This window comes from Capricornis sumatraensis, chromosome 1, assembly GCF_032405125.1.
Source record: "Capricornis sumatraensis isolate serow.1 chromosome 1, serow.2, whole genome shotgun sequence".
In the NCBI taxonomy this organism is placed as follows: domain Eukaryota; kingdom Metazoa; phylum Chordata; class Mammalia; order Artiodactyla; family Bovidae; genus Capricornis; species Capricornis sumatraensis.
This window is the reverse complement of record NC_091069.1, coordinates 102,386,340-102,406,484: the sequence shown is the minus strand read 5'-3', so window position 1 is coordinate 102,406,484 and position 20,145 is coordinate 102,386,340. Positions and strand designations below refer to the sequence as shown.

At 46.2% G+C, this 20,145-nt stretch overlaps 2 protein-coding genes across 2 annotated transcripts in view; one reads left to right on the top strand and one right to left on the bottom strand.

Annotated features, from left to right (window-relative positions):
- COA5 (cytochrome c oxidase assembly factor 5) overlaps positions 1-10,726 on the bottom strand; it is a 31,648-nt gene extending 20,922 nt beyond the window's left edge. Inside the window, exon 1 of the mRNA XM_068984104.1 lies at positions 10,562-10,726. Within this exon, the coding sequence (XP_068840205.1) occupies positions 10,562-10,660 (99 nt within the window). The 5' untranslated portion in view covers positions 10,661-10,726. The remainder of the gene's footprint in view (positions 1-10,561) is intronic.
- A 153-nt stretch (positions 10,727-10,879) lies between these two features.
- UNC50 (unc-50 inner nuclear membrane RNA binding protein) lies at positions 10,880-19,565 on the top strand. The gene is made up of 6 exons (XM_068977372.1): positions 10,880-10,969; positions 12,048-12,331; positions 13,746-13,866; positions 17,648-17,787; positions 17,876-17,977; positions 19,322-19,565. Exons 2-6 carry the CDS (start codon positions 12,052-12,054, stop codon positions 19,456-19,458), a joined length of 780 nt encoding a protein of 259 aa, XP_068833473.1. The 5' UTR covers positions 10,880-10,969; positions 12,048-12,051; the 3' UTR covers positions 19,459-19,565.
- The last annotated feature ends 580 nt before the right edge of the window (positions 19,566-20,145 follow it).

Here is a 20,145-nt window from a genome sequence, read left to right as displayed (position 1 = left end):
AAAACAACAGCAAATGAAACAACTGACAAAGGATTAATTTCCAAAATATACAAGCAGCTCATACAATTCAATGCCAGAAAAACAAACAACCCAATCAAAAAGTGGGGAAAAGATCTAAACAGACATTTCTCCAAAGACATACAGATGGCTAACAAACACATGAAAAGATGCTCAACATCACTCATTATTAGAGAAATGCAAATCAAAACCACAATGACATACCACGTCACAGTAGCCAGAATAGCCACCATCCAAAAGTCTACAAACAATAAATGCTGGAGAGGGTGTGGAGAAAAGGGAACCCTCCTGCACTGTTGGTGGGAATGTAAACTGATATAGCCACTATCAAAGATGCTACAGAGTCCTTAAAAAGCTCGGAATAGAACCAATGTATGACCCAGCAATCCCACTACTAGGCATCTACTCTGAGGAAACCAAAACTGAAAAAGACACTGACGTGTGTGCCCCAGTGTTCCCGCAGCATTATTTACAGTAGGCAGAACATGGAAGCAGCCTGGATGCCCACAGACAGATGACTGGGTAAAGAAGCTGTGGTACACATACGCAATGGAATGCTACTCAGCCATCAGAACGAACACGTCGGAGTCAGTTCTGAGGTGGATGAAACTAGGGCCTATTATACAGAGTGAAGTTAAGTCAGAAACACAAAGATAAAGATTGTATACTAAGGCATATATTTGTAATCTAGAAAGATGGTACCAATTAATTTATTTACAGGGCAGCAATGGAGAAACAGACATAGAGAACAGACTTATGGACACAAGGGGCGGGGAGAGGAAGGACAGGGTGAGACGTATGGAGAGAGTAACATGGAAACTTACATTCCCATATGTATAATAGAATGCCAACAGGAATTTGCTATATGACTCAGCGAACTCAAACAGGGGTTCTGTAACAGCCTAGAGGGGTGGGATGGGGAGGGAGATAAGAAGGCTCAGGAGGGAGGGGACATATGTGTACCTATGGCTGATTCATGTTGATACTTGGCAGAAAACAACAAAATTCTGTAAAGCAATTATACTTCAATTTAAAAATTAATTAATTAAAAACAAAACAAAACAGAACTGGACATGGAACAACACACTGGTTCAAAATTGGTTAAGGAATACAACAAGGCTGTATACTGTCACCCTGCTTATTTAAATTCTATGCACAGTACATCACGCGAAATGCCAGGCTGAATGAAGCACAAGCTGGAATCAAGATTGCTAGGAGAAATATCAACAATTTCAGATATACAGATGATACCACTCTAATGGCAGAAAGTGAAGAGGAACTAAAGAGCCTCTTGATGAGGGTGAAAGAAGAGAACGAAAAAGCTGGCTTAAAACTCAACATTCAAAAAACTAAGATCATGGCATCCAGTCCCATTACTTCAAGGCAAATAGAAGGGGGAAAAGTGGAAGCACCGACAGACTTTATTGTCTTGGGCTCCAAAATCACTGTGGACAGTGACTGCAGCCATGAAGACGCTTGCTCCTTGGAAGAAAAGCAATGACAAACCTAGACAGCATATTAAAAAGCGGAGACATCACTCTGCCGACAAAGGTCCATACAGCCAAAGCTATGGTTCCTCTAGTCATGTACAGATGGGAGAGCTGGCCCACAGAAGGCTGACACCGAAGAACCGAGCCTTTCACACTCTTATGCTGGAGAAGACTCTTGAGAGCCCCTGCGCTGCAAGATCAAACCAGCCAATCCTAAAGGAAATCAGCCCTGACTGGAAGGACGTTGGAGGGGCTGGTGCTGAAGCTGAAGCTCTAATACTCTGGCCACCTGACATGAACAGCCAATTCACTGGAAAGGACCCTGATGCTGGGAAAGACTGAAGGCAAAAGGAGAAGGGAGCAGCAGAGGATAAGATGGTTGGATGGCATCACCAACTCATTGGACATGAATCGAAGCAAAATCTGCAAGATATGGGAAGACAGTAGAGCCTGGCATGCTGCAATCCATGGGGTCAGAAAGGACTCAGTGATTGGACAACAACAAATGTCGGATATAAATCCTAATACTACGTGTTCATTATCTTAAAATATTTTGAACAAATATATGGCCATGAATTGAACTTAACACAAAGGCACTTAAACATATGGGACACATGGAAGCACCTACAGAAAGTATATCTTACAATTCAGAGAGGCAAGACTAAAATTTAACTACTGTAAAATTTCTTTTTGAATGCCATACCCTCTAATTTGTCTAGTAACTAAACACCCGTAAGGACTACTCCATTAAAAAAAAAAATCAGAACTGCCCCAGATCAGTTTAGCAGGAGGTTGAAAGTAAATACAAGATATTCCTGCCAGGGTTTCCCTGGTGCCAATGTAGGAGACAAGGGTTCCACCCTGGTCTGGGAAGACCCCACGTGCCGAGAAGCAGCTAAGCACAACTCCTGGAGCCCGTGTCCCAGAGCCCACCCGTCACAACTCCTGAAGCCCAGTCAGTCTAAAGCTAGCGCATCTAGAGAGCAGCTTCTGCTCGCCACAACTAGAGAAAAGACCACACAGCGAAGACGACGCAGCCCAGCCAAAAATAAACAAATAAAACGGTTTTAAAGAAGCTATTCCTGTCTACACGCGCCTCCAACAGCAGGCAAGGGGTGTGCCCACGCCAGTGTTCCCTGCACTGGGAGCAAGTCACACAGCGTGGGGGGAGGTGACAGAGGGGAGCAGGGGCAGTGCTGAGGGGGCCCATTTCCCGGGAGCGCGAATGCATGCAGTACCACCCGGAAAAAGGAGACTGAACTTGGATTTTCTGCATCACAGGAGGTTTAATGACATTAAACTGTCAATTCATGAGGGGAAAAATATCAAAACCTAACACCTTGTTACTATTAAAAAAATAAAAATATATAAAACATGTACTGCTTATGAACATTAGCTTCATGCATTACTTGACAATATACAGGAAGATCATGGAATCTTCCTCATCAAAGAGAGTTCCAATGCGACATGAATCAAGCACCTATGTCTAAGAATAAACACGATTCTGTTCAAAGGTAACTTTAAAAGCCCAGACAGCTACAATTAGGCGCTCTAAGAACTGCACAGCTTTAGTGCCGGTTCTCAACACTTCAGGAAAATGCTACTGAGGCTGGCTGGAGTACTGCTTAGTAGAAACCCCTGGTGTTTAAATTTTGCCTGCTCGTCCATCATCAGGGACTTCCCCTCAAGCAGGTTTGGACACCATAACCCCACCACTACAGTCACTCCCCAGAACCTTTATTTTGCAAGTGCCAGTCACACTCCTAGTCTTCTCTGTGAAAAAAGCTACAGGATAATACATCTACGGCATTCCCGATCCCAGGAATTTTGGCCACATTCCAGTCTTCATGGCTGCTTGGGCCCTAGATATGAATGGTCATTTACTGGGTTGGCAAAAAAGTTCGTTCAGGTTCTGCAATAGAATGGTATGGAAAAACCTGGACCAAGCTCTTGGCCAACTCAATAGATACCTCAGTGAACCTCAAAAGTGAACCAGAACCAAGTAGTAAGCTTCTCTGCACTGTTCCTCCCTCAGACTATATAATGAGGCTGCAAACACGAACAATGTGGAGAGAAAGGACTACAATTATAGAAAAAACTGTAATCTATAAACTGACGCTTCCTTAAAACGTATTTAAGATGCCATCTTTTTCACAAGCTTTCAACCCATACTGCCAATTACCTAGTGGGAAGATCCATCTAGATAAAAACACCTAGGAGAGAATGTTACTTCATCTTCCTCCAGCCCCTTAACAATCAATCTTTCATGGCTGAGCTGGATTAACCAGCCATATTGCAGCTGGGCAGCGTCACGTGACTAAGTTCTAGCCAATGGAATACACTTCGGGGTTGGTCCTGAAGGGAAAGTGGCTTGCCCACTCCCCCACTCACTCCACCATATCACCAGGCTTGATGACGGGGCAGCATGGCATCCTCAGACCGTGAGTGTGAGAGTAACATCCTCTCTCTCATCACAGCACCTAACCCCACAGATCAACAGTGTTTAGATCCATGAAAGGCAGGATCAAACTGGACCCCAATTACAGGCACAAGAGCAAAAAAGAGAATTCTCTATGGTATTTTAAGCCAGTGTTATTCCCATCTCTGTAACAGTTACCTGAACCTATAAATAATTAATATACTCCCATGCTTATTTGCCTTCTGAGGTCAAGATTGGTGACTCCCAAACATGGCTGTATCCAAAAGCCAAGCTGGGACACTTTTCATTTATAAGGGAGACAGGAGAGCAGTGGAATCTGTACTTTTAAGGGGCTCCATCCCCAACACCAGGTGATTCTGAGAAAAAGCCAGCAATCAGGAAGCTGTTAACAGGGACACAAGGGAGATAACTTGTAGATGAGCTTCCTGGGCACAGTTTTCAACCTTTTTGATCCCCCAGGAATCATAAAATCCTAAGAACAAGAAGTTTATCTGAAAGATGCCTTTTGAATCTGCTTTTTCCTTGGTCTCTTCTCCAGCCCCACTGGAGTTTACATCCTTATCATCATTACCCGCCATTTCTCTGAGCCCCTACAGTTGCTGGACTATCTCACTGCAGCCCCAAAACTAAATACTTTATGTTGAATTCTTCCCTAAAGTGAGGTCCAGAAGCTTTTCAGGTGCGGCTTACTATCTGTCAAAAGACTGGGTTAACTTCCTTACTCAAGGAGCAGAGAAATCAAGAACCGTATCACAAATGTGGCTGCCACAGAGAGCGGGCACAGACTCAGCAGTATTTCCCTTGTTCTGAGTGCCCATGGGGAGGGGTGGAGCTGCCAGTGACGCCACGGGGGGGAGGGAGGGCGGCTCCTGGGTTTGCATGACTCAGTGTTTTGCCTCACTGCTGCCCCTTCACAGCCCAGCTGAAGTGACCATTCAGGATGGATTTAACACAAACTACAAACGCATTTCCATTTAAAAGACTGTTTCTAAATATAATAACACGTTCTCCTAGTTGACCACATTCAGCAACAAAAAGGCCGGGTACTCTATGGGGGCAAGGAACGTTCAGGTCGTTATCTCTGCCTACAGTTTTCCAGCTTCCCAGAGATCATTTATCTATATGTCCCTGCAATCAGACTTGGCACTCAACTGCTTGCTAAATCAACCCATCACCTCAAAAACCAATTCAGTGCTCTCCTTATCACCAGTGTCCTCTTCCCCTTCCAGAGTTTCTTTCCTCAGTCCTCCTCTGCGCCCAAGCTCCTCACTCCGACACACCAGGGCCATCATCCATGGCAACCTTTCTCCTCCTCCAGCCCAGCTTCTGGGTGGCCCACCCACACCTCCCTGACTTTTCTGTACATGCTCTTCTTTCAGAGTCTCCCCACAACCACCAGAGCCTCCACTCCTTTACTTCATCAGCTACTGCTGCTGCGTCGCTTCAGTCGTGTCCGACCCTGTGCGACCCCATAGACGGCAGCCCACCCAGGCTCCCCCGTCCCTGGGATTCTCCAGGCAAGAACAATGGAGTGGGCTGCCACTGTCTTTTCTGTCATGAACTACTATTCAACCTTTAAGACTCAGAGCAAAGGTCACCTCCTCTGAGAAGTTTCCAAACTCTCAAGCAAAATAAGCTGCTCTCCCTTGAACACCCAAGGCACTTTGCTCCTCTACTCATTAAACAAGTAGTTACCAAAGCTTACACAGTCCCTCCCTTGCGGCTCAGCTGGTAAAGAATCTGCCTGCAACGTGGCAGACCTGGGTTCGATCCCTGGGTTGGGAATATCCCCTGGAGAAGGGAAAGGCCCCAGTAATCTGGCCTGGAGAATTCCATGGACTGAACAGTTCATGGGGTCGCAAAAAGTCAGACACGACTCAGCGACTTTCACTTCACAGAGCCCCTGCCATCACCAGTGAACCAAACGTAAACCGTGAATCAGCACTATCACTGATGTCCATATCTGGGTAGTTGTCTTCCCTTTGAAATAAGGGCAACTTTCTGAAATTACATCTCCAGATGCAAGAATAACCACAAGCAACTTGCTGCAGGGTTGGCAGCAGTGAGCGCAGCAGTGTGTACAAGGGACCTTTGTACGAAGGAGGTTGCCATTATCTTCATTACCTCCACCACAGTTTGGCCTCAGGTCAAATGACACAGACTCGATTATCAACAGAAAATTGGATTAAAGACTTATTGAGCATGGCCCCACCCATCAGAACAAGACCCAGTTTCCCCCTCAGTCAGTCTCTCTCAACAGGAAGCTTCCATAAGCCTCTAATCCTTCTCCATCAGAGGGCAGACAGAATGAAAACCACAATCACAGAAAACGAACCAATCTAATCACATGGACCACAGCCTTGTCTAACTCAATGAAACTATGAGCCATGCCCTGTGGGGCCACCCAAGACGGACAGGTCATGGTGGAGAGGTCTGACAAAATGTGGTCCACTGGAGAAGGGAATGGCAAACCACTTCAGTATTCTTGCTTTGAGAACACCATGAACAGTATGAAAAGGCAAAAAGATAGGATACTGAAAGATGAACTCCCCAGACTGGTAGGTGCCCAATATGCTACTGGAGATCAGTGGAGAAATAACTCCAAAAAGAATGAAGGGATGGAGCCAAAGAAAAAACAACACCCAGTTGTGAATGTGACTAGTGATAGAAGCAAGGTCCGATGCTGTAAAGAGCAATACTGTACAGGAACCGGAATGTTAGGTCCATCAATCAAGGCAAACTGCAAGTGGTTAAACAGGAGATGGCAAGTGTGAACACTGACATTTTAGGAATCAGCGAACTAAAATGGACTGGAATGGGTGAATTTAACTCAGATGACCATTATATCTACTACTGTGGGCAAGAATTCCTTGGAAGAAATGAAGTAGCCATCACAGTCAACAAGAGTCCGAAATGCAGTACGTGAGTGCAATCTCAAAAACGAAAGAATGATCCCTGTTTCCAAGGCAAACCATTCAATATCACGGTAATACAAGCCTATGCCCCAATGAGTAACGCTGAAGAAGCTGAAGTTGAGCAGTTCTATGAAGACCTGCAAGACCTTCTAGAACACCCAAAAAAGTTATCCTTTTCATTAAAGGGGACAGGAATGCAAAAGTAGGAAGTCAAGAAACACCTAGAGTAACAGGCAAATGTGGCCTTGAAGTACAGAATGAAGAAGGCAAAGGCTAATAGAGTTTTGCCAAGAGAACATACTGGTCATAGCAAACACCCTCTTCCAACAACACAAGAGAAGATTCTACACATGGACATCACCAGATGGTCAACACCAAAATCAGACTGATTATATTCTTTGCAGCCAAAGATGGAGAAGCTCTAACAAGACTTCTGACTCTAGCAAGTCAGCAAAAACAAGACTGGGAGCTGACTGAGGCTCAGATCATGAACTCCTTATTGCCCAATTCAGACTTAAATTGAAGAAAGTAGGGAAAACCACTAGACCATTCAGGTATGACCTAAATCAAATCCCTTATGATTATACAGTGGAAATGACATATAGATTCAAAGGATTCGATCTGATAGAGTGCCTGAAGAACTATGGACAGAGGTTTGTGACATTGTACAGGAAGCCGTGATCAAGACCATCCCCAAGAAAAAGAAATGCAAAAAGGCAAAATGGTTGTTGGAGGAGGTCTTAAAAATAGCTGTGAAAAGAAGAGACACAAAAGGCAAAGGAGACATTTCCATTTGAATGCAGAGTTCCAAAGAATATCAAGGAGAGATAAGAACGCTTTCCTCACTGATCAGTGCAAAGAAATAGAGGAAAACAATAGAATGGGAAAGACTAGAGATCTTTCTAGGGAGCATTTCATGCAAAGATGGGCTCAATAAAGGACAGAAATGGTATGGACCTAACTAAAGTAGAAGATATTAAGAAGAGGTGGCAAGAATACACAGAAGAACTATACAAAAAAGATCTTCACGACCCAGATAATCATGATGGTGCAATCACTCACCTAGAGCTGCTGCTGCTGCTGCTAAGTCACTTCAGTTGTGTCCGACTCTGTGCGACCCCACAGACGGCAGCTCACCAGGCTCCCCCGTCCCTGGGATTCTCCAGGCAAGAACACTGGAGTGGGTTGCCATTTCCTTCTCCAATGCATGAAAGTGAAGTCGCTCAGTTGTGTCCGACTCTTAGCGACCCCATGGACTGCAGCCTACCAGGCTCCTTCGTGCATGGAAGTGGGGTGCCATTGCCGTCACCTAGAGCTAGACATCCTAAAATGTGAAGTCAAGTGGGCCTTAGGAAGCATCACTACAAACAAAGTTAATGGAGAGGATGGAATTCCAGTTGAGCTGTTTCAAATCCTAAAAGATGATGCTGTGAAAGTGCTGCACTCAATATGCCAACAAATTTGGAAAACTCAGCAGTGGCCACAGGACTGGAAAAGGTCAGTTTTCATTCCAATCCCAAAGAAAGGCAATGCCAAAGAATGCTGAAATTACCGCACAATTATACTTATCTCACACACTAGCAAAGTAATGCTCAAAATTCTCCAAGCCAGGCTTCAACAGTACGTGAACCGTGAACTTCCTGATGATCAAGCTGGATTTAGAAAACGCAGAGATCAAACTGCCAACATCTGTTTGATCATGGAAAAATGAGAGAGTTCCAGACAAACATCTACTTCTGCTTTACTGACTATGCCAAAGCCTTTGACTGGGTGGATCACAATAAACTGAAAAATTCTAAAGAAATGGGCATACCAGACCATCTAACCTGTCTCCTGAGAAACCTGTGTGCAGGTCAAGAAGTTAGAACTGGACATGGAACAACAGACTGGTTCCAAATCAAAAAAGGAATACATCAAGGCGATATATTGTCATCCTGCTTATTTAACTTCTATGCACAGGATATCATGAGAAATGCTGGACTAGATGAAGCACAAGCTGGAATCAGGACTGCTGGGAGAAACAGCAATAATCTTAGATATGCATATGACACCACACTTATGGAAGAAAGCAAAGAATCAAAGAGCCTCTTGAAGAAAGTGAAAGAGGAGACTGAAAAAGTTGGCTTAAAGCCCAACATTCAGAAAACTAAGATCATGGCATCTGGTCCCATCACTTCATGGCAAATAGATGGGGAAACAATGGAAACAGTGACAGGTTTTACTCGGGGGGCTCCAAAATCACTGCAGATGGTGACTTCAGCCATGAAATTAAAAGACGCTTACTCCTTGGAAGGAAAGCTACGACCAACCTAGACAGCATATTAAAAAGCAGAAACATTACTTTGCCAACAAAGGTCTATCTAGTAATAGCTTTGGTTTTTTTAGTAGTCAGGTATGGATGTGAGAACTGGACGATAAAGAAAGCTGAGCACCAAAGAATTGATGCTTTTGAACTGTGGTGTTGGAGAAGACTCTTGAGAGCCCTTTGGACAGCAAGGAGATCCAAGCAGTCCATCCTGAAGGAAATCAGTCCTGAATATTCATTGGAAGGACTGATGCTGAAGCTGATAATCCAATACTTTGGCCACCTGATGCGAAGAACCGGCTCACTGGCAAAGACCTGATGCTGGGAATGATTGAAGGCAGGAGGAGAAGGGGACGACAGTGGTTGAGATGGCTGGATTACATCACCGACTCAATGGACATGAGTTTGAGTAAACTCCGGGAGTTGGTGATGGACAACGCAGGCTGGAATGATTCAGTCTATGGGGTCGCAAAGAGTTGGACACGACTTAGCGACTGAACTGAACTGAACGCCAGAATCCAGGTTTGCCAGTCGACTTTGAACTTCACTGGGCTTCCCAGATGGCGCTAGTGGTAAAGAACCACTAGCCAACCACTTGCCAACGCAGGAGATACAAAAGACACAGGTTCGATCCCAGGTCGGGAAGATCCCCTGGAGGCGGGCACGACAACCCACTCCAGTATTCTTGCCTGGACCATCCCATGGACAGAGGAGCCTAGAGGGGTAGGGTCTACGGGGTCGCAAAAAGTAGGAAACGACTTAAGGTACGCACGATATCAGATTGGCTCCAGAGAAGACCTGTGGCTGTACTGAGGGAAAGACAGCAAATTCCTGTCTCCCATCACAGCACCTAAAACCACAAGTTCAACGGTAGGGGGCGCAAGATACAAAGTGGTGAAAATAAAAAAGCTGCCTCTTTTACAGCTTATCCTGGAATACACAGAACTCAGCAAGTTCAGACCAGCACAAAGTAAATACAGCATCTATTCAGCCACAACTGAACTGAGAAAGGAGGTTTCACGAGGCAACACAGTATGGCAGGTTCATGTAATTATGTGCTAATTTACTGGTTCTCATTTTCGAGGGCTCCAGAAACCTGTGATACTCTCCTATATGCCTCCAGAACCCAGGAGAGCAGCAGCATTTCGTGTTTCTGCACCCGAGATGGTTTAAACTTTACAAAAACCCAACGGGGCAGCACCGTTTTCTCCAATTTCACCATTGGGAAGTCAGGTTCCGACAGTGGACTCGCCCAAGTTCATTAAGTCGGTGGAGAACTAGGACCGCGAACTCGGAGGCACGACTCAGCCATCACTGGGGCCCGCCAGGGACCCTCCGCCAGCCTCGCCTCCCCGCTTCGGGCCTCGGTCATCCGAGCACCCGGCCGCGCTACCTTGAGCACGCAGTCAGACTGCAGCAGACACAAGCCCAGATCCTCCTTCACGCCCGCGCACGCGCCGCCCTCAGGCTTGTCCTCGTAATACCGGGGCATGACTGCGCCTCCAGCTGGCCGCGGCCTCCACCCTCTCCTTCCGAGACGGCCCAGACTCCTCAGGACGCCAGTGACGCCGCGGAGGGCGGAACCGGAAAAAGACCGGTAGCAACCACTTCCGGTGGGCGCGCGGCCAGAGACGTAACGCGAGAGGTATCGCGCGCGGCGTTTGTGGGTCACGGGACGCGACGCGCCCCCTACGTGGTTGACGTAGCGAGGAGGGAAGTGGGCCCAGCGGCGGCTGGGTCGGCTGCTGGGCGGTGGTGGCGGGTGTATGTGAAGCCGGTGGACGCCGCCGCGGGGCTCCAGGTGAGGCCTGCCGACGGCCCCATCTGCGCGCGACTCAGGCTCGCCGGTCGGCCTTTTCCTCTGGCAACTTGCGGCCCCACATCACCCGGCCCTGGAGTGACCGCGCCCGGGTCCGGCTGCTCGGCCTGCGGTGGGGCTGCCAGACATCATCGCGGAGGCTGGTTACAGCCGAATTTCAGATAACAGCGAATGATGTCTGCATAGCTGCGGGTCTCACGCAGTGTTTCGGACCTGCTTATATTACAAATGATTGTTGTATCTGCGATGCAGTTGTAACTGGACGTCCTGTGTTTTTATGCTCAATCTGGCCGCCTTACCGGAGGCCCCGAGCCGGCGGGGAGCAGCTGGCGTCCTGGAGGCCTGGGGAGTGGAGCCCGACACTGGGCTGCCGGGGCGGGACATGGAGGCCGGACGATGACCAGCGCCTCCCTGGCTTCAGACTGGTTGGACTGGACCCCCACGCTGTCGTTCCCCTGATGAACTAACTATTCAGGAAGTAAAACACTGCGTTTGAGTTTTGCCTTGTTTTTACATCCCATGCTAGTGAACGAGTTGCTTGTTGGTGAGGCGCTGATGGACTTGTGTGATAAGCCATTTACTTTACGTCGTCGGGAACATCGTTTCTGTTTGGGTTCAGCAAAGGCTTTTCCTTAAAGTCTTGATTGTTAGCACAGATGACAGGTGGACTTTTGATTCAGACTGCCTGAGTTCAAATTTTGGCTCTATCACTATCTCTGCTTCTGGAGAAGGGGTGGGAGGAGGTGGGGAGAGGTGGAGCAGATCTGACGATTGACAGAAATGAAGTACAGAGAATGGGTGGACCTTGTAAAAGCGTTATTATGAAGGTTCAGAAGGCCACGGGGCAGCCCTTTCCTGAAGTGCAGTGGGCAGTTCTCCAGGTCCCAAATCAGCCTCAAAACCAAATTTACTCTCTTTTGAGTCCTGCCTCTTCTCAGGGATTGGGGCCAAAACGTAAGGTGACTTCTCTCCTAAATAACTCACAAGAGGGGTGCTAGGGGCTGGCAGTTTCTTCTGATGATTTGTATTAATAATATAAATTTTCCCCCCTTCTATCTAGGAGGATGTTACCAAGTACTTCGGTGACTTCCCCAGTGCAGGGGAACGGAGTGTTGAGTTCCAGGGATGCAGCCAGACACACAGCGGGAGCAAAACGCTACAAATACCTGAGGAGGCTTTTCCGTTTCCGGCAGATGGACTTTGAGTTTGCTGCCTGGCAGATGCTCTACCTGTTCACTTCCCCACAGAGAGTTTATAGAAACTTTCACTATAGGAAGCAGACGAAAGATCAGTGGGCCAGGGATGACCCAGCTTTCTTGGTCCTGTTAAGTATCTGGCTCTGTGGTAAGTGTTTATCTGCAGGAGAGTTGAGAAATCAGTTGACTGTTTCAGGTTGGACTTGTCATTTGGAGATTCCTGTTGTCAGCATGTTATGGGTCATAATTTGGGGTTCTCTGAAGCTGTTGTCTTCCTTTCTGAAGTCTCCAAAATCTCCTCACAGGAAAGAGAGTGGTATTCTTCCTGACTTTAAAGGTCCCAAGCAGATGCCAGAGGAAACTGGTTCCTCGGAACTTTAAAAAGCACAGGACAGAGTCACTCCATGTCTTTCAACTGCCGTGATAAATACGTTGGGCTACCCTGGTGCTTCAGATGGTGAAGAATCTGCCTGCAGTGCTGGAGACCTGAGTTCGATCCCTGGGTCAGAAAGATCCCCTGCAGAAGGAAATGGCTACCCACTCCAGTATTCTTGCCTGGAGAATTCCATGGACAGAGGAGCCTGGTGGGCTACAGTCCGTGGGGTCGCAGAAGAATCAGATACAACCAAGCGATTAACACTTTCACATTTTTCATAAATTCACTGATACCCAAATGCAAACAATGTGAAAAAGGACTACTGAGATTGGAAGTTACAGTTCACCCTCAGGCTGAGCCAGGGCTTCCCTGGTGACTCAGTTGGTAAATAACCTACCTGCAATGCAGGAAACCCAGGTTCGATCCCTGGGTCAGGAAGATGCCCTGGAGAAGGGAATGGCAACCCACTCCAGTATTCTTGCCTGGAGAACCCCATGGACAGAGGAGCCTGGTGGGCTACCGTCCATGGGGTCACAAAGAGTCAGACACGACTGAGGGACTAACACTCTCACTTCTCACTTTCATCAGGCCGGTCCAGAGTGAGGGTTCTGAAAGTACTAATGTGATCTTGAGAAACTGCTTTAAGTTCTCCAATAGTGCAGTGAAAGGGTCTGAACCACTTTTAGTGTCTCAATCATGTCTGACTTTTTATGACCCCTTGGACTGTAGCCTTCCAGTCTCCTCTGTCCGTGAAATTCACCAGGCAAGAATACGGGAGTGGGTAGCCATTTCCTTCTCCAGAGGATATTCCTGAGCCAGGAGTCAAACCTGGGTCTCCTGCATTGCAGGCAGATTCTTTACAATCTAAGCCACCAGGGAAGCCCACCTTTAACTGGGTTTAAACACGAGTGCCTTCTCAGTAGTGGTCGTATTCTGAATGCTGGGGCTACCCTGGTGAATCAGATACACGGGCCTCCTCAGTAAATGTCAGGTATCTCAGTGGTAGTTGTGTGTTCCAGGGCGATCTGCATTTCTTAATCAGTTACATCTATTAATAAGATAGCTTAGGGGTTTTGTTTACATACCTGCATCCCATTCTGGAGTGGGCATCTGAAAGGCAGAAACTGACCTGTATGCTTAGAATCTAGCAAAGTCCCTGAATGCATCTTGTAAATCTTTCTTGCAGTGTCCACGATAGGATTTGGCTTTGTGCTGGACATGGGGTTTTTTGAGACGATAAAGCTGCTCCTTTGGGTGGTATTCATAGACTGTGTAGGCGTCGGTCTTCTCATATCAACCTTAATGTGGTAAGTACGGAAGCTTTGGTTTTTCAGATGCTACTGTAGAGCCTCCCTCTGTTTGCTTCAGAGAGTAGCTGATGGAAACGGAAACTATACAAACTGAAAGCACTGATTTTGTCTGCCAGGATTACCATAATTCATTCTCCTGTGTTGGCACCTACAGCAGAAAATACTCTTCAGGGGATGGTCTGCTTTGTCAAACTGCACCAAATAAGTGAATTGAAGTCATGATTATGTCATATTAATAAAATCCCTGATTTTGCAAAAATGTTTCACAGCCAGTTCTGCTGAGGTTGTCTGGGTGATGGCACAGTCTTCTGCTGCCTTGGTCAGCAGCTCGTTTCTCGACGGTAAAACGTGGAGGGTTATGTCATGGAATCTTACTTTGAATCTTTGACATGAGATGAAGCACATGAAAAAGAATTGTTTTGGTTAAGCTTCCTTCCTGCTGAAACGCATGAGCAGGTTTTATCTGACTGAGTTCTCAGTCTGACTCTCTCTGGGTTTGCTGTACCAATACCAGTGTGCTGAGTATCAATTTGGCGTTTGGTGTTTTGATGGGTGCTGTTGTGTGGTTGGCGGAAGGGGTGGACATGAGGGTGAGCTTGGCACGGGGCTTGTGGTTGCTGTTGTGTATCAGAGAAAACACTGGAACCTGAGTTGGCAGAGATATCTGGGTTCAAATGCCAGCTCAGCCATTTACCCTGTCCTTCTTGGAAGATGGAAGTTAATCATCTATTTGTGAGGTATTTGAAAAGCTTGTACTATGAAAAGCACCTGGCATACAGTCTGTGCTCAATAAATGGTAGCTGTTAACATTTTGAGCAAGATTGTGAGATGCTGACCTCTGATGATACCAACTTGTTATTTTGCTTTGTAACTCCTGACCAGTCCAGTAGGTTTTGTATGTGCTGGGTAGTCAGAAAATGCAACACACCAGTAATCTAAAATTCTAAGTGCAAGTCGCTCAGGCATGTCTGACTCTTTGCAACCCCATAGATCCCATAGTCTGTGGAATTCTCCAGGCCAGAATACGGGAGTGGGTAGCCTTTTCTTTCTCCAGGGGATCTTCCCAACCCAGGGATTGAACCCAGGTCTCCTGCATTGCAGACAGATTCTTTACCACCTGAGCCACAAGATAAATTTCTAAAATCTGGCCTAAAAAGGATACTGCTAACTTAAGATGGCAAATAGATGGGGAAACAGTGGCTGACTTTATTTTTGGGGCTCCAAAATCACTGCAGATGGTGATTGTAGCCATGAAATTAAAAGACGCTTACTCCTTGGAAGGAAAGTTATGACCAACCTAGACAGCATATTAAAAAAGAGACATTACTTTGCCAACAAAAGTCCGTCTAGTTAAGGCTATGGTTTTTCCAGTAGTTATGTATGGATGTGAGAGTTGGACTATAATGAAAGCTGAGCACCGAAGAATTGATGCATTTGAACTGTGGTGTTGGAGAAGACTCTTGAGAGTCCCTTGGACTGCAAGGAGATCCAACCAGTCCATCCTAAAGGAGATCAGTCCTGGGTGTTCATTGGAAGGGCTGATGTTGAAGCTGAAACTCCAATACTTTGGCCACCTGATGCGAAGAGCTGACTCATTTGAAAGACTGAGGGCAGGAAGAGGAGGGGACGACAAAGGATGGAGATGGTTGGATGGCATCACCAACTCAAATGGACGTGAGTTTGGGTAGGCTCTGGGAGTTTGTGATGGACAGGGAGGCCTGGCGTGCTGCAGTCCATGGGGTTGCAAAGAGTCGGACCCGACTGAGTGACTGAACTGAACTGAACTAATGAAAACTCTTCTGACTGTGGAGGAGGAGGAGCTGGAGAGTGGTGAGGCTGGGTGCAATTGTGTGGTCTGCGTTTGAGCAGCAGAACCCCAGACTAGTGTGGTGATTCTAAAAGTAGAGGATGGTAGGGAAGTGGGGGAGCCCAGGGCCTCTAGGGTGGCCTGCAGTCTGTGGGCTTCGGGTGCCGGTGCATTCCATGTGGGACATGCTGAGTTCAGGAGACATGCTGATAATGAAATAAAGGTTCATTAGACACTGGGGGAGGGAACTTGGAGGCTGCAGCAGTCTGGCCAAAATGAGGATGTAACTGGCATTCTTAATCTGAAGGTGGGAGGGGAGGCCTCAGCTGTCTTTGAGCTCTCCCGGGAGGAGTGTCAGTGTTCTAGAGGTGAGACTTGGATGAAGGCCAAAAGCCTGGGAAGCACCTGTCTAACGGCTGAGCAGAGGGGTGGGGGCAGCAGCAGGACCACTGAATGGGAACCCTTGGATGGTGAGCTAAATGCTTCTTACTCTGTTCATTTTATTGCATAGTCTTGGTTCAAGTGGAAGGTGTTTTGGTAAGTTCCAGTTTGTTCTAACAAAGCTCTTGGATCTTGACATTTTCAGACAATTGAGTATAGGACTATTTTATTAGTACTATAGCACCTCTTGTTTCTTTTCCTGTTTTTATTTCCACTGTAGGCATAGCATTTTTCTTAACGGTATCCTTGAAATCACATGTAGAAGCAACCATCGAATTTCCATAACTGTTTACAATCCTTTTTGTTCTTTTCCTTTGAAGACCTGTCTGTTACCTGGATGTCTGCCTTTTCATTTATTCATCATTTAAAGGAACCATGAGGCCATGCTGTGGAACAGAGGCATGAGCTTGAGTGATTGTTCAAGCTGTGGCTGGAGATGTCGCTGGCCACTCTTTCCTTACTGGTTCCTCCGGATTCCCTGAACTTTCCACAGTGGGGCGGGGGTTGATGGGGGGGTATGTGACCCTAGTCTTAGGCTGCAGACCTGTTCTCTATACGTGTTCACTCTGGGTGATCTCATTGAAGTTCACGGCTTTTAATACCATCTGCACACATGAATCTGTATATCCCGTGTGGACTGCTCCTCTAAGCTTCTAGACCTTCTTTCCATATTTCTCACTTCTTCACCATAACAGGGCCAGGTCCAAACTCCTGTACTCTCCCCTTCCTGCACTCAGATCACTCTTGGTGCAGCCACTCCTGCCTCAGTGGCACCTCCATCTTTCACTTGTTTTAAGGCAGGAGTCTCTCAGTTGTCCTTGACTAACGTTTTCCTCTGGCACCCACTGTGTCGTACTCCACTCTCGCTGTTCGGGCCTCCCAGCTGTAGTTGCCCCCCAGGCCAGGGCCCCCGCTGCCGCCACCCTCTCGTCTCCTCCTCGCAGTGACCCCCCCCTCCTGCCTCTTCGCTTCCATTCTTGTCCCCAGGGTCTGTTCTCAGACCGCACCCAGAGGAACCCCGTCAAAACAGTAACCCAAACGTCCTTTTGGGAACTCCACAGTGACTTCTTATTCCACCAAGAGTAAAAGCCCGACGTCTGACAGTGGCCACAGGGTCTGTAAGATGCTCCCTTTCTTCTCCCATTCCATGCCCTGCTGTCTTCTCACCAGTTGCAGGCACTCTGAGCCCCTCCCCGACCCGTGCTCAAGACTCCTCCCTGCTCGGAGGGCTCTGCCCCAGGGGTTCCCATTGCTGCCCCTGGTTCTTTGCCCAGATGTCACTCTCTCGGGACTCTCGTCGTGGCTGACATGTCACCTTTGCAGCCCCTGCCCTGCTGTCCTGCTCAGTTTTTTCCTAGGGCCGTCTGACTGTATTGTTGTCAGTCCACTCCCACTAGATTGAAGGCAGAAGTTTGCTTACCACCGTATCTCCAGTGTATGGAATAATGCTTCAGCTATAGAAGACAGCCAGTAAATACACATGGGGTTAATTTTATTGTATTATGAAAGAAATACTATCATTTTTTTCAGGTTTATCTCCAATAAGTATTTAGTGAAACGGCAGAGCAGAGACTATGATGTGGAGTGGGGCTATGCCTTCGATGTGCATCTGAATGCTTTTTATCCTCTCTTGGTCATTCTGCATTTTATACAGCTTTTTTTCATCAACCGTAAGTAGCAGTTTCTTCTAAACTTGTCATCAGAAAGTCTTCATTGTATCCACTGAAAAAAGATTCATTGTCCGTGTCTCTTTGGCAGATGTCATCCTAACAGACACATTTATTGGATATTTAGTTGGAAATACCTTATGGTTGGTTGCCGTTGGCTACTATATCTATGTAACTTTCTTAGGATACAGTGGTAAGTAATTGATTTTTCTCGTTGACAACACTACAGGGAAGGTAGAAGTTGTAACAGTAATACACTGAGCTTTTATGGAGCTGGTACTGTCGCTGGTGTTTTACATAAATTCTTCCAGTTAATCTTTAGTTATATGATACAGGTTTACTATTCCCCATTTTTCAAATGAGGAGACAAGCCCAGAGAGATTAAGTAATTTATCCATGGTCCCATAGCTCCAAAGTGGCATAGCTGGTACATAACAAACTTCATAATTTCAAGGAACCATGTTAAACCATCTGATGCTTTCCAGGTTTCTTGCAGGAACCCATGACGAGTTTCTTTTCTCCCAGGTTTTTGGGTTCTGGGTTACCAGCAGTCAGTCAGATGAGGAAAGGGTTGGGTCCAGTGTATGGGCATGTTTAAAACCTTTGCCGTATTTTTTGTTTTATGATTGGGGGACGATTGTGAAATACTCTTCATTTTGTAAACATCTGTGTTGGTCCCAGGCCACCTGCTGGACTGGAGAAGCCTAGGGGTGGGAGGTACTGGGGATAATCACAGAAGATCAAGCCCAGCTTCTGCTGCACTCAGGATATGTTTATAAATTCATTATTCAATCCTGCTATCGGTTCGTCTTTCATAGTATGAATGAGAACCATGTTTATTTTTCTTCATGTAAAGAAATGACTGCTGTTAAGAGTTAAATTTAGAGATCTTATGATTTGTTAGTGTTATGTATTGTAGCCCTTTCCTTTATGGTCCCTCTAGATGATTAGAATCTTACTGTAAACCTAGGTCACTTGGACTCACATGTGACTGATTCCACTGGTCAGAGAGTCCCCTTGACTTTGTCAGGAACCACTTGCCCCCCCCACCTCCAAATTGTAACACCTCGTTTTGGGCATTGGGGAGGTCCTGTCTCTTTGGAGCACTGTCCTGGTATCTCCCTACAATTTAGAAGATTCTTTGGGCACAGCTCAGTTTCAGTTTGGAGACTACTTGTATGAGAAATACTTAGATTTGAATGCATGGGGTATAGACCCACTAACAGGAAGCCGCAAGTGAGAAAGAAGGAAACACAGATATCTGGGGGTGGGTTTTATATTTGAGAGCTTCATTTCTTTCCTAAAGTCTGGGATACTAGTTGAGAGCTCACCTTCTCCAAGTGGAGGTGTAACACTCCCTCGGTTGGGAAATCTCAAACAGCTGAAAGCTGTTTTTCTCCTATAACGTCACCCATGTCTGCTGGTACATTAAGATGGGAAGCTTCTGAAGCATCACAGGTTTCAATTCACCACTTGATCCATGAATAACTGGCGATACTGACTCTCACCCTTAACCTGAATCCTGGCCCTTTTCCAGCACTGCCATTTTTGAAAAACACGGTGATCCTTCTCTACCCGTTTGCACCTCTCATCCTGCTCTACGGACTGTCACTAGCCCTGGGCTGGAACTTCACCCACACGCTCTGCTCCTTCTACAAGTACAGAGTGAAGTGAGCCAGGGGGCCCCTTACATCTGAGCAGCAGCAACAGTATCGGTGAGGTGGTGATTTCCTGTGAAACCTGTAAATAAACTATCATTGTAGATATCTTAAAGGTACAAAGTTTGCAAATTTGAAGAACTATAAATGTTAATAGTACATTCCTTAAAACTGATTAAATGTACATTTCTACAATAAATATTTTTTAAACTAAAGTGTTACCTTTTATTCATAAATATTTGCACACAGAATGATATACAAAGTACTAAGGCTATAAAGAAAATAAAAAGGTAAAACTTTTTAACATTATTTTTGAAGGCGTATCCACATAGTCATATGTGTGCCATCCCCTCCCCAGCTGTTACTGACAAGGTACAGAGTCACCCCCATTTCTAACAGGCTGCATTTTAAACTTTTATATAAGCCACAGGGTCCTAATTTAAGCTTTAAAAGTCTCCTTACGAATCACTGAACTACAGGCTGTAAATGTCACTAATAGCCATTGTTTATGCAAAAAAAAAAAAAAACAATTGAAGACTGCCCCAGAAGCTCTTTTTACTCTGGGAGCTGCATAGCACACTTAAGGTGGGAGTGAACCTCTGTGTAACACTGATAGTCATGGTCTTAACGAAGGCTTTTTTTTTTTTCTTTAAAGACTTTCCAAAACACACAAATCTATTATTTTCTAACAGAAAATAGTCCC

Coding starts and splice junctions, on each gene's coding strand:
- UNC50 (XM_068977372.1), top strand. CDS start 12,052: ATGTTACCAAGTACTTCGGTGACTTCCCCAGTGCAGGGGAACGGAGTG. Junction 13,867..17,647: donor CTCATATCAACCTTAATGTG/GTAAGTACGGAA, acceptor CATTTTTTTCAG/GTTTATCTCCAATAAGTATT. Junction 17,788..17,875: donor ACAGCTTTTTTTCATCAACC/GTAAGTAGCAGT, acceptor TCTCTTTGGCAG/ATGTCATCCTAACAGACACA.